The sequence below is a fragment of the Petaurus breviceps genome, unplaced genomic scaffold (assembly GCF_028583685.1).
Source record: "Petaurus breviceps papuanus isolate PSGF00001 unplaced genomic scaffold, PetGlider_PUasm1.0 90639, whole genome shotgun sequence".
Lineage (NCBI taxonomy): Eukaryota > Metazoa > Chordata > Mammalia > Diprotodontia > Petauridae > Petaurus > Petaurus breviceps.
In genome coordinates, this window is record NW_027187296.1 from 1,001,962 (window position 1) to 1,015,131 (window position 13,170).

Here is a 13,170-nt window from a genome sequence, read left to right on the forward strand (position 1 = left end):
TTGCTTGGCCTCTAGGAGCAGAAATTGCAGAGAGGCATTTTTCTTGACAAAATAGAAGAAAAGCCTTCCTAACAATTAGACCTGCCCTACCTCAACGGATGGTGGGTTTCTAGTCACTGGTGGTCTTCAAGAGGAATACAGGTGATCACTTATCAGGGAGCTAGTAGAAGGGAGTTCCTAGTCAGGAATGGATTAATCTAGAATATTATCTAGGTCTCTTCCCACTCCAAGATTCTATGACTACATTCTGTAACATGGACAAATCAGCATCAGTTTCTGAAATAGTGAGACCATAGTTCTGTTTTCCCAAACATGTATTATGTGGCTTAATTTTCTATAATCAGAAACTTCTGAAGCAAGAGCCTATGCATGCCTAAGAGATACTTTGAACACCCCTACAATCTCCTCATCCACTCATGAGGAGCACACATCAGGGGCTGATAAAAAATAAATAAACAAGTAAATTATTAAGACTGCATTTACTGCCCATACCCTTTGAACTAGAAATTCCACTGCTGGGTACATATCTCAAGAAGATCAAGGCAAAAAGAAAGGAGTCATAAATGCTAAAATATTCATAACAGCACCTTTTGTGGTGGCGAAGAACTAGAAATGAAGCAGATGCCTGCGGATTGGGAAATGGTTGTAAGGTACCTGATGTAATGAAATATAATTGCTCTTTAAGAATTAGATAATTAAGAGTTCAGAGAAGTATGGGAAGTTTGATATTAACTGGTATAGACTGCAATTAGCAGAACCAGGAGAACAACATACACAATGGCAATAATAATATAAACAGGAAAAAATAATAATAAAACAAACCTGAATATTGTGGAATTATAATGGCAAAGCTTGATCCTAGGAAAGAATTAAGAAGATGTACCATCTGCCTTTCAACTGTGGTAGCAGGGCAAGTAGAAGGATTATAGGTATCAATAATGATGCACATGCTTCAGATGTATTCGATGTGATTGTTGGTTTGGTTGAACTGTGATTTTTTTCCTTCTCTTAAAATACTGGTTACAAGTGAAGTCTCCCTCAATGGAGAGAGGCAAGGAAGGTGATTATTTGGAAATGAACACAATGTAAAAACAAGAGTCATCAGCAAAAGAAAAAAAAAGGACTATTGACAAACCTCAGCTTTGAATTCTTCTCCAATCCAACTATCTTCCTCACGATTTGTTGGCAGAAACCATAGCACATGAAGAGGACAGAGTTCTCTGCAATGTTGGCAATTAGTGCGGGGGTGGTCCCCTTGTAGAAGCCTCGAAAGCCCACTTGGGTGTATGTCTTTACGCAGCAGTTTACTAGGCCCCTGTACAAATTGGGAAAAGTCTGCATCTTCACTTTCACTGTGTCAAAAGGCTGCCCGGTCATCACACACGCAGTCCCTCCTAGAATGTGGAGCAGAAAGTCAGAACTCCTTTGCCTACCCAATACCATTCAGCCAAAGAATACTTCTCTTATTTAAAAAAAAAAAAAGCATGAAAGCTTTGTATTAGAGCCAGCTCTCAATTATCCATAAGAAAGGGAAGGAAACAAGCATTTATGGTGTGTCACGCCCTGTGTTAATCACTTCACCATGATTATTTTATATCACAAAAGCCCTGGGACTATTATGATTCCCATTTTACAGTTAAGGAAACTGAGGCAAAGGTTCGGTGATTTGCCCAGGGCCCCACAGGTTTTATGTACTTGAGGCTGGATTTACCTCAGGTCTTCCTGACTCCAAGGGCTCTACCCACAACACAATAATGGGGGAGAAATCGAATGTGCCATTTTTTGCTAGTACCAACCCTATTTTGATAGGAAGTACAAACTCATAAGAATAGAATTATAGGAAAAATAGTTAAAATTAAATAATATCTAATATTTGTGGGCTACTTTAACAGAAACATTGAGTTATAGAAAAAAATAGAATGTAACAACCCAAGTCCCTCCAACATCCATATGCTGGAAGTAACTCTCAAGCTTTAGTAACTTTTCATCAGTGAACACAAAAAGCTGCCTTTTACATGAATAAAATTTGCTCAAGCACCGAAGTGAATAGAGCACCAGCCCTGGAGTCAGGAGGACCTGAGTTCAAATCTGACCTCAGACACTTAACACACACACACACACCCCCCTAGCTATGTGACCTTGGGCAAGTCACTTAACCCCAACTGCCCTGCCTTCCCTCTCCAAAAAAAAAAGCAAAAAAAAAATAATAAAACAAAATTTGCTGTCTATTAAGTTCAACTATTTAAACAGAGGTTGTTTCTGTTTTATTGTTTAATAATAACTAACACTATCTAATATTTATCTAGTGCTTACAGTGTGCCAAGCACTGTGCTAAGTGTTTTATAATTATGTCATTTGCCCTTCACAACAACCCTGGGATATTTTACAGTCAAGGAAACAGAATCAGACAGAGATGAAGTGACTTGCCTATTTAAATAATGAAAGGGGGAAAAGGAAGGAGCATGGCATAGTGGAAAGAATGCTGGGTTTAGGGTCAAATCCCTACTCTGCCATTTAGTAACCATATGACTATGTTAGGACTACTGATGATGATGATGATGATAAAAGCTAGCATTTACATGGCCTCTATTATATGCCAGATATTATGCTAACTAAGCACTTGACAAATATTATCTCACTTAACCCTAACTTACCTAGGAGGTAAGTGCTACTATTATCCCCATTTTACAATTGAGGAAACTAAGGCAGACAGAGGTTGAGTGATATGTCCAGGGTCACACAGCTGCAAGTGCCTGAGACCAAATTTGAACTCAGGTTTTCCTGACTTCAGGCCCAGCACCCTATCCATTCTCCTACCAAGCTGCCTGAAAATAATCTAAGCACTGGCACTTAACCCCTCTGGGCCTCAGTTTCCTCATTTGTAAAATAAGGTTGGAGTAGATGACCTCTATGGTCCCTTCCAGTTCCAAATCTAGGACAGCATGAAACAGAGGTGTGGCAAGCAATACATCTAGTAAGAAGTCTCTTAGCAGAGGTGCCAGGGCCCTGGGACCAGCATCCCTATGAACAATCTAGATTGTGTGAAGGGCTCTTGATCCTGCCAGTGACATAAGTATGTCTATCTTATAGGGGATACAAGGGACAGTTTGAAGGTTCCTGAGTCTAACCAACTCTACCAGAAAACTCAAGTCTTCCCTCTAACCCCTAATACCAAGCTTGGTTTCTCTACCACCATTGACCCCAACTTCTAAACTGAAACCTCAGGGTTAATACTGGATTTCTCTATCACTAACATACAGATTTGGCAAGAAGGATGAAGCCAATAGCTGCTCATGCCCATAGATTCTCTGCACCCATCATTGGTGCCCCTCTGGTTATGCACTAATTCCCAGAGCCTCCCAGAAAGGAGGCTTTGCATCTGTTTTTAGAGAGGAAGAGTACAAATAAAAAAAAAATCAACCCTAACTAAATGGAAAGAACAACTCAAAACTGAATGCTGAAAATTTATTATGAACAAGTTTGACCCCAAAGAAGGCTTATGAGGATGCAGGTCCCCCCTCCCTAATATCTTCTTAGAGGTGGAATACTATGGAAGAGGTGGAACATTAACTATGATGTCCAACTTTTCTGACATGTTGGTTAGTTTTTCCAAACTGGGTTCCCCTCCTCTTTTTAATTTTGTTCTAAGGGATAGCTCTCTGGGAAGGAGAGGAGGAAGGAATATCCTGGGAAATACAGGTGATATAAAAACAAAAGATATTAATAAAATTTAAAAAAAAAACCTGACATCTTCTGTTTTAAGTAGTAGTGAGTGTGGATTTCAGTACCTCCTGCTCAAACCTTAATCCAAGGCTGAGAGCCACACCATGACATCCTGATTCTTAAAGACTATTAGATGCTTTGAGAGGAAGAATCTGCATTTTCTGTTAGGTCTGCTGACTTGCCTCCCGTTTTCTGCCTCTATTAAACAAGGATGTCCTTCCACAGGATTCAATTTTCAGCAAAGGGTTAAAGTTACTGGGATAAGTCCTTGGAAGAAATGCTATAGATCAGTAAGAATTCCAGCATCTGGACAAAACTCAGCATCCCAGCATAGTCAGCAAAGAATTACAAAAATATGGAGGTAAGCATTTGGAGAGTTCGAGAACAAAATAAGGCTTACATTTGTGAGAGAAACAGTTGTAAAATTAGAATCTCAGGACATTTCTGCTTTTCTTATAATCTTTAGAACTAAAAGAAAACTCTGAGTTCATCTAATGAAGTCCCTTAACTTTACAAATATAGAAAAAACGATTTTGTCCAAGTTCCTACAACCAGTTCATGGCAAAGCCAAAGCTAGAATCCAAGGCTCCTGAATCCCAGAGTTCAGTGTTCTTTCCACTATATCACACACTGCTTTCCCTCTGGATTTACTAAAAGCAAACTTGAAGAATCAAGAAGGCTTTCTCTCACTATTTAAGTCTGTGTGTGTGGGGGGGGGGGGGAAGAGGGGAGGTAAGAATAAAAGAGGAAAATTGGGGGGAAATAAATAATTATAATTTTTAAGAGTTAATAGCATCTAATAATGCTTCTCAAAACCTTTCAAAATCATGAAGTCACGACATTTTTTTTAGAGCTAGAAGACACTTAAGAGGTCATTTAATACTATCCCTTTATCTTACCAATGGAGAGGATGGCTAACTTGACCAAGATTACATGGATGTAAATATCAGACAAAATCAAAACTCAAGTCTCTTGATCGCCAATACTGGATATCTTGCCCACAAAATTAGAAGTAGGCCATTTATTTGGTGAAGAAGTCCTGTGATCTTATTAGTATAGGGAATTCCTGATGAGGAAAACTTCAACCAATGAAAATCAGCATCTACTCTTCATCTTATAGCTTTAGAGGCCTTGGTCAATGACTTGACCATGGTCACACCATATTGAGAGGATAAATGACTTGACCAAGGTCAATATGTGTCAATAAATGTGGTGACTTGAATTCAGGTCTTCCTTATTCTGAGGTCTTCTCTCTAGCCACACTGTTTCTTATGGCTTGATGGAACAGAATATACTCACTCACCTAAAATGCTCACAATTACTTTTATTTATATCCTTGGAATTCAAGAGATTCAATTAAAAAAGAGATTAAATTTAAAAGTTATTTAAACAACTAAGGAAGCCTTACATTAAAACCAAAATGCCTCCAGCGGATGGACCCCCTTTTGGAGAGATCTTAAAATAAATTGATATTGAGACATAAGGTTAATTAAATGACAAGATCTATGATGTCTCTGAAGCCAATCAAATTATTCTTGTATTTTTGTGCTATGGGGGTTAGAAATGCCTTTTTTCTTTATATTATCAACCAACTCCCTCACCTTCCAAGTTACCCTCCCCACCTATGATATCTGTTTTTAAGACCCACAGAATATCAACTGAAGTTCTAGTATCTCATTTTATGAAACAATGATGTACCCCTACACCATGACCAGATACCCACAATATGTATATATCAATTTCCAGGAGCAGGAGAGGACAAAATGGGGTGGTTGCCTAATACTTTACCTTACCCAGTGGGACTTGAGAGGTCAACAAACCAAAACCTGTTAGAAGCCCTTCCATCATCCACTTCAAAATAAACAAATCGATCTCTCTTCAGAGAGGAACAAAGTATTTTTCCACAAGACTACAAGGTCACCTAATGTGCAGTGCTGAAAAGGGCTCATGATAGGGTATTGTGCCCTGAAAAACAGCATGGAGCAACAGAGGCCTTTAGCTTGACAACTACAGGACACATTGTGGCAACAGGGTCTAAGGAACAAAGATGACCCAACAAAGAACCCCATGATCTAAGTACAAGGCCAGGTGGGCTCTAAGGGCTACCGTGTTCAGGCCAATCGCTTTTAAAAATCTGCCATCCCATACTTTTTCCTTCTTATATGCCCATGAGTTTCCCTCTCTTCTATTTAGGGGACACTGTTAGTAAAAATGAATGGAGTTGGCTTTTTCTATTTGCCTCTGTATAGTCAATATTGAAAAATAGTGAATTGTTTATTGTTTATTTATGTGGCACTTTTAAATTACAAAGCATCTTCCCATGTATTCCTTCACAGATCCTGAACACCCTGTGGGATAGGCAAGGCAACACCATTATCTCCGTATTACATAAAAAAAAGTTGTGATTGACCAAAAGTCACAGTGAATTCATAAAATAGCCAGAACTAAAATTCGTTTTTCTGTTTTCTAGCACTCTTATCTACTAAACCAGTTATTTCTAAGGTTAGCGATCACTTTGCTATTAACACAGTGAAAATAACAACTACAAATGACCCATCTTGCTCCTAGAAAACAAATGATAACTGGGTAACTCCAGTCCAAGAGATTATAGATGGGAACTGTTGCTTTTGCCAAGAGCTGCACAAGTCCTTTTCTGGTACTTCATCGTGGCACAGGAGGGATCCCAGGTTCATAAAGCCTGTGCCCATGGAATTTAAGTTCTGAAAGGTCTTACTGAAACTGAAAAGGCTTCAAGTACCATCCAAGTAAAAGACCAGCCTGGCTAAGTCCAGAAGGTATAACTACCAAAGGGCTAGCTATCAGACACTGAATTTTTGACAACTCATGAAATCTTCTATTAAGGGGTAAAAGGCTACCATCTATGTTAATGGAAATAGAACCTGGGGAAAACCACAAGTCTTTGATAATTTCTCCATATAATGATTAAATATCATTAAAGGTATTAAATAAAGGTATTAAAAGTCATTGTGTGTGTGTGTATATATATATATAAAATACTTTGAGTTTCTAAGAAGAAAAGACCTATGTGAATAAGAGTAAATAATCAACATGCTTTGGTAAAACCACTCCGACAATTTATAAACCAGTGAGGTGAGATTTACTAACATTGGGGTGGGGGGAAATGAATTCATTGACAATCAAAATATTAATTAGGGAAGAAGGGGGGAGGAAGAAGGGTAAGGCAAAAAGACAGGGAGGGGAAGAAGAAAAAGGGAGAGGGAAAGAGGAGGAGGAGAGCTAGTATTTATAGAGGCCTTTAAGGTTTGCAAAGTACTTTATAATTATTACTTCATTGGATCTTCACAACTCTGGGAGGTAGGTGCTATCATTTTCCTCAATTTACAGATGAGGAAACTGAGGCAAACAGAGGTTAAGTGGCTTGCCCAGGATCACACAGCTGGCAAGTATATGGGGGTAGATTTTGAACTCAGGTGCTCCTGATTCTAAGCCTGGTACTCTGCCATTTAATCAAATAAAGAATTCATCTCCCTTTCAAATTTCCTTTCCTCGGTATGGAACATGTGTAAGACAAGTGATATCCAAAAATCAGTGTAACAGATCATATTGTGCAGCAGAAATATCTCTGGCTCACTAGAGTTAGAAGATATGGGTTCAAATTCCATCTCTGATGCTTACTATCAGTGTGACCTTGGACAAGCCACTTATTTTAGTTTCTTCATCTTAGTTGTACCTTCAGACCTCAATTGATACTTGGGGCTTAAGGAGGTACTAAGCTTATTTCTATGTAATTCCAAATAAACCACTCAAAAGTTTCCAATGCCTAACTCTAGGTCCTCTATTTCCAACTGCCTCCAAGAAATGCCCATTTGAATGTCATCCCTTCAAACTCTGGGTCCAAAATGAAAGTCATTCTTTTCTCAATCCCCCCAAAAGAACAGGTCCCTTTCCCAATTACCCCATATCTGCCAAGGGCATCAACATTCTCCTATTCTCTCAGTCCACAAAACTTTGGAGATTTCTTTTTAATCATTTCTTCACCTTCATCCCCTAGTCAATCTCCTACTAAATCTTGTGGTGTCTTTTTTTTAAATTTCTCTCCATAATCACTCCCATCACCTCAGCACAAAGTCTCAATCCCTACAATTGCCTTCTAGCTGGTCTCCCTGCTTCCAACAACTCTGGCCTCTAACATTCAATACAAGATTGCCAGATTGATCTTCCCAATATACCACATATGTTTCATTTCCTTAGTTAGAATCCTTCACAATGGGTTCTCCTTGATACCTGTAGTCAAGATTGTGCATTATCTGCCTCTGAATCTATCCAAGTTCATTTCGCCCTGTTCCCTGGGAAGCATCTTCTCTTAGAGACTCTACCCTAAAATTTACAGGGAATAGTGTGTCTTCTTTTTTTTTTTTTAAAGCAATTGGGGTTAAGTAACTTGCTCAAGGTTACACAGCCAGGTGTTTCTGGGTGGGTGCTAAGTGTCTAAGCCCGGATTCCATCCCCAGGTCATCCCGACACTGGAGCCGGTGCTCTTACTCACTGTGCTACCTGGCTGCCCCAGTGTAAGTCTTCTAAGACCAAGATCCTCTAAGAATCTTTCAGGCCAATAATAGTGGGGTTCTCTTAAATAGGCTATAAGCTCTTTGAATGTCTAAATGGGAAAACAAACCAAAAACAAACAAAAAACCCCCCAGCATTTACTGAGTGCTTACAATGTGCAAAACATTGCACTTTTTTAAAAAAATTCTTTTTAGTTCCAAATTTTCTCCCTTCCCCACCCATTGAGAAGGCAAGAATATAATACCCATTATATATAAATATATATATATATATATATATATATATATATGAAGTCATGCAAAGCATATTTCCACAGTAGCCATGTTGTTAAAAAAGGGGGGGGGGGAATAAAAAATATGTAAAGTACTGTGATAAGTGCTAAAGAACCCCACAGAAAAATAAAAAGACAGTTCTTAATCATAAGGAGATTACATTCTAAAGCTGGAGAAAACACAGAGATTTCATAGGCAAGTCAGCTGGAAAGGCCCCATTTTTCTTAGGGTTCAATGACAAAATGGAGGACAATGCATCTTCTTTAAAGTCCATTCCATTCATAAAAGCCATTATCCATTGCTGATGCTAACCACTGATAACTCCAAGATCTTTGTCAATGAGAAATTTCTTTTCCAGGCTGTTGGTAGCTGAGGCTGATGAGAGGGCAGGGACTGTACCCCTGCAAAGGCAATCGATAAGCCTCACTCCTACAAGAGCTGCTTCCTTGGTCTGTGGCTATGGGGGCTTGGCTGGAAGTACAGTGAGGCTGGGGATGGGGGAGGGTGCTCTCCCCAGGCCTCTTAGATTTATTCGCCCATTGGTGGTATTTGACTGTAGGTAGTAGTAGTGGGAGGGAAACTAGGGAGCACAGTGGAAAGAGTGCCAGGCCTGGAGTCAAGAAGACTTGAGTTCAAGTCCAGCCTCAGTCACTTACTAGCTATGTTACCCTGGGCAAGTGACTTAACCCTCTTTTGTCTCAGTTTCCTCATCTGTAAAATGAGCTGGAGAGGGAAATGGCAACCTACTCCAGTATCTTTGCTAAGAAAACCCCCAATGGGATCAGAAAGAGTTGGATACAAATGAAATGACTGAACAACAACAACAAAATAGTAGTGGGGATGATGGGTCCTTTCTCTACAAGAATCACTCCTCTCAGTAATGGATGCAAAGTTGATCTGGAAGCAGGGTTGATGGTCTGGGTAGCACCAATATTCCAAGGTTCTTGGGCTCAGAGTCCTGGACTACCTTCCCCAAGGTATGAGGAAAAAGTATGGTCCAGGGGATTTTACCTGCTCAACACCTGACACTTTCTATTTCTCCCCTGGGGTCAGTTGATTTTTTAACTAGGCTTGCTGGTCTTCTCATTGGCAAGTCATATCTTATATATCTGTGTATCTTACACAGAACTTAGCAAAGCTCCATACAACAGACACTCAGTATGTTTAATGGATAATGGCTTCACGGAGGTTGACCGGAAACAATGAGTGTACCTTGTGACTATATCTTTTTGCTCTCAAATACTACTTATTGGTCAAAGCAAAAAGTTGTGATCTATGATAAGAAGCATCCCAGTAACTAAATCCAGAATTATTGTCCTTTAAATACATAAAATACTGTGTCCAAAGGGAACATCTATTCATTCACCTGATCTCACATGGAACCTTAACACTAGAAGGGACCTTGAGGTTTCTGTAGTACAAACCCTTCATTTTATAGATGAAGAAACTAAGTTCAGATAGGGCAAGTGACTTGCCTGTAGTCATAGAAAGAAATTACAATTACAGTAATTTTAAAAGAAATTCTTTGTCAGAGCAAATATGCTCATGGGATAAAACGAGAATCCTGAAGCTTCTTGACATGAATAAGTACAAAAGCATTCCCTAGAATGACTGAGGAATGAAAAACACATCTATCCATATCTGGGGACACTAAATTTCATTAATTTTTGCTTAAGAGATACAGGTACAGCAGCAACAATATCTGAATGAAGGATATTAGCCCACCTTCTCAGCCTTCATTAGGAGAGATATAAGAAAAAAAAAACCTTCCAAGTCTGTAAAGACATTTCAGAAATTTATACAGCTTACATTTTATGGGACTAAAACAAATCTGTAGAATTAGGAAACCATAAGGCTGCATTCAGGTAAAATTCAACTGCTTACCATTTACTTAGGACAGGGATTCCCAACTTGAGGCAAGAATATTCCCAGGTGGTAGAGAAACTTGTCAAGGAGTTTTGGGGATTATTTAGTACACAACTATATTATTCTGTTGAAATTAATCTCTTTGTTTATTTCTTATATGGATATACACAGTAAGCTCTCGACAGAGATTCTTAGGTTGGGGCCAAACATATCTTTTAAATATTCTGAAAGTATTTCAACACAATTAGTTTTCTTTGTAATTCCATATATTTTATTTTATGCATTTAAAAACACTATTTTGAGGAGTCTATAGACCACTAGACTGACTGTCAAAGGAAGATCAATCACAAATTGAAAGACTATTTAAGCACCTTCTATGCACTCGTTGTGCTTTAGACAGAAGGGGGCTGAGGGGAACAGAATAGTCCCTACTCTTAAGGTAAGAGTAAACTAATATTTGCTTTTCCTGCTTCTCTCAATAGTCCACTAGATCTCAAAAGGAAACATTATAAAACAGTAATGAGAAAGTGATGGAAAGAATATGTTCCTTCTGTAATGTTCTAAGAACATGTTAAATTCTCTAGAATGGATCTGTTACATAGTAACAGGGAGGCTTCTCCAGGGAGACTGGAAGCACCTTAACAGGCTTTCACCAGTCTCATCCTGAGAAGGTGTAGAGAGAACTAGAGGGATTGAATGTTGTCTGGAATTACCTGCAGCCCCTGCAGTGAGGTCAATGGCAGCCTGGATGGCAGGATTGGACTTCATATTGCCCCACCTGTTTGCCTCCCTCTTGGAACAGAAATATCCAGAGCTTATGGTTGCTAATGCATACCCCTGAGAAGAAAGAAAAACCAATGTTAACCAAGCCTTTAGCAGTACCCAGTTTGATTATAACAGACTTGATAACTAATGACTGTCTCTCAAATAATGAGGACTTACTATGTACTTTGTATCCCTGGAAAGCTGAGATACATTAAAAAAAGGATTGGTGTGGTATCATTGAACCTCACTCTTAAAAAAAAAAAATCACAGATTTTTTAAATTGCAAAGTTACAACATTACTGGAGAATGGAGAATTGAGAGCAACTGAAATCAATATACAAACTACACAAAATCTAATGGTATTGCTTTGAGAAGAATTCTGATGAGTTACTAGAAACTAGGACAGAAGAGTTAAATTATCAACTATAAATGTGGCAGATTAGTTGTCCCATGATCCAAATTAAAGTTCTAAAGCCACATAACAGATCAGTTCCAAACCTCATGCAACGGCCAGGGCTCCTAAGAAGCAGTAATAAAAACAAGAAATATAATAACAAAACAAACTGCTCTACCCCTTTGTTTCTAATAAATTCAGTTTTGCTTTTAAGGAGGAGAGGAGTAAGAAGAAAAGAAGGGACCAAAGGGGGATTGAAAATCCAAAAATGTCTGAGAAAGGACCTCAACAATCATCTCGTCCAGTGCAAACAAGAATCAATCTTCATCTCTGAGGAGTGATGGCAATGCAGGTTTTCCACTGAAGACTTCCAGTCCAGCCAACAGGATTTAATGAAAACCCACATTCATTAATATGGAAAATTATCACTATATTTATATTGTACTGTTTTGGAAAAAGTGTGATTAATAGCAGATACCAATAACCTTGTGACACCTTTACGGAGGGGGGCGGGGTAGAGAAGGTGTGATGGTAGAGAAATGTGAAGATAGTTTAGAGTAGACATTCTGTTAAATGCACCTTTTGAGTATGACCAGATCCCAAGAATGAGCCCCGCATCAAAAAAGAATACAGTTGAGCATAACTCTGTTGAAGCAAGTAAGTTAACACTTTTGTTAGTCAGACTAAGGAACTTGGTAAAAATGTCTACCAGGACATAATGGTAATTATTTGCAGGTCCAAGGCAGGGAGATATGGTAGTAATTGCCCACAACTCTGACTTGGTGAAGGCTAGAAAGGGAAAGGCCATGCTTGGACATAGGAAAGCGGATTTGTGAACTTTCAACTGCTAGTACGAAAGCCAAGGTTTGATGCTAACTATTCCCACCACCCCACTTTGTTTTTAATCAATTTCTACTGTAGAGGATGTGACCTCAGAAAGAAGAAACAATGAAGCTACTTTTCAGGTGGCAACAGTTTTCAACAGGCGGCACCTTTCTCCTTCCTGAGGAAAACAGGTGTCTTAGACTAGGGATTTGGGGCGAGGGTGGGTACATTTTCCTCCAGAGAACTGCATCGGTTAAAAAATAAAAAAGAGTTGCAAATGCCCAAGCTGCCTCCCACCCATCTTACAATGAACCGACATAGAAGGGCATCATCCCATTCATAAAACCGCCTGGTTTCTCTGCGAAGAGGCACAGCTAAGGTCAGCCACCAAATGACACCACTGAGGACGAAACTCAGGGGACGAAAGGATACCGTGACTGACAGTTGCAGGAACTAGGCGAGGGGGGGCCCCGAGGAGGGGAAACAACTGGCTTCCAGCTGTTATGGGCATATTATTCTCAAATCTTTGCGGCACAAAACCCTCCAACGAGATTCCTGCAGCTCCCCCTCTCACCTTCCCGGGGTTGGAGTTGGGGGGACAAAGCATGTAGGGGGGTCCCTCCCGCCCTCTAGTCCCCAGGAGCGCTGCAGGTATGTGTAGCACGTGTCAGGGGCAGGGAGACGTCAGAGCCAGTTCCCGGGAAAACCCAGGAAACCAAGCGGAAGGAGGAAACTAGAAGATTCACCTTCCCTACTCTCCCCAGAGTACAGGGTTCC

General features: G+C 39.6%; 1 protein-coding gene across 6 annotated transcripts in view; it reads right to left on the reverse strand.

The window, feature by feature from the left end:
- The window catches only part of SLC25A15 (solute carrier family 25 member 15), a 36,272-nt gene that overhangs the window by 21,697 nt on the left and 1,405 nt on the right, over positions 1-13,170 (reverse strand). For 4 of the 6 annotated variants that reach the window (XM_069064613.1, XM_069064615.1, XM_069064616.1 and 1 more), the window contains exons 2-3: positions 11,123-11,246; positions 1,136-1,394 (exon numbers count right to left, since the gene is read on the reverse strand). In XM_069064613.1, the coding sequence (XP_068920714.1) occupies positions 1,136-1,394; positions 11,123-11,246 (383 nt within the window). Of the gene's footprint in view, positions 1-1,135; positions 1,395-11,122; positions 11,247-12,147; positions 12,214-12,967; positions 13,119-13,170 lie in introns of those variants that run through there. The other 2 variants (XM_069064614.1, XM_069064612.1) reach the window with 2 other exon arrangements.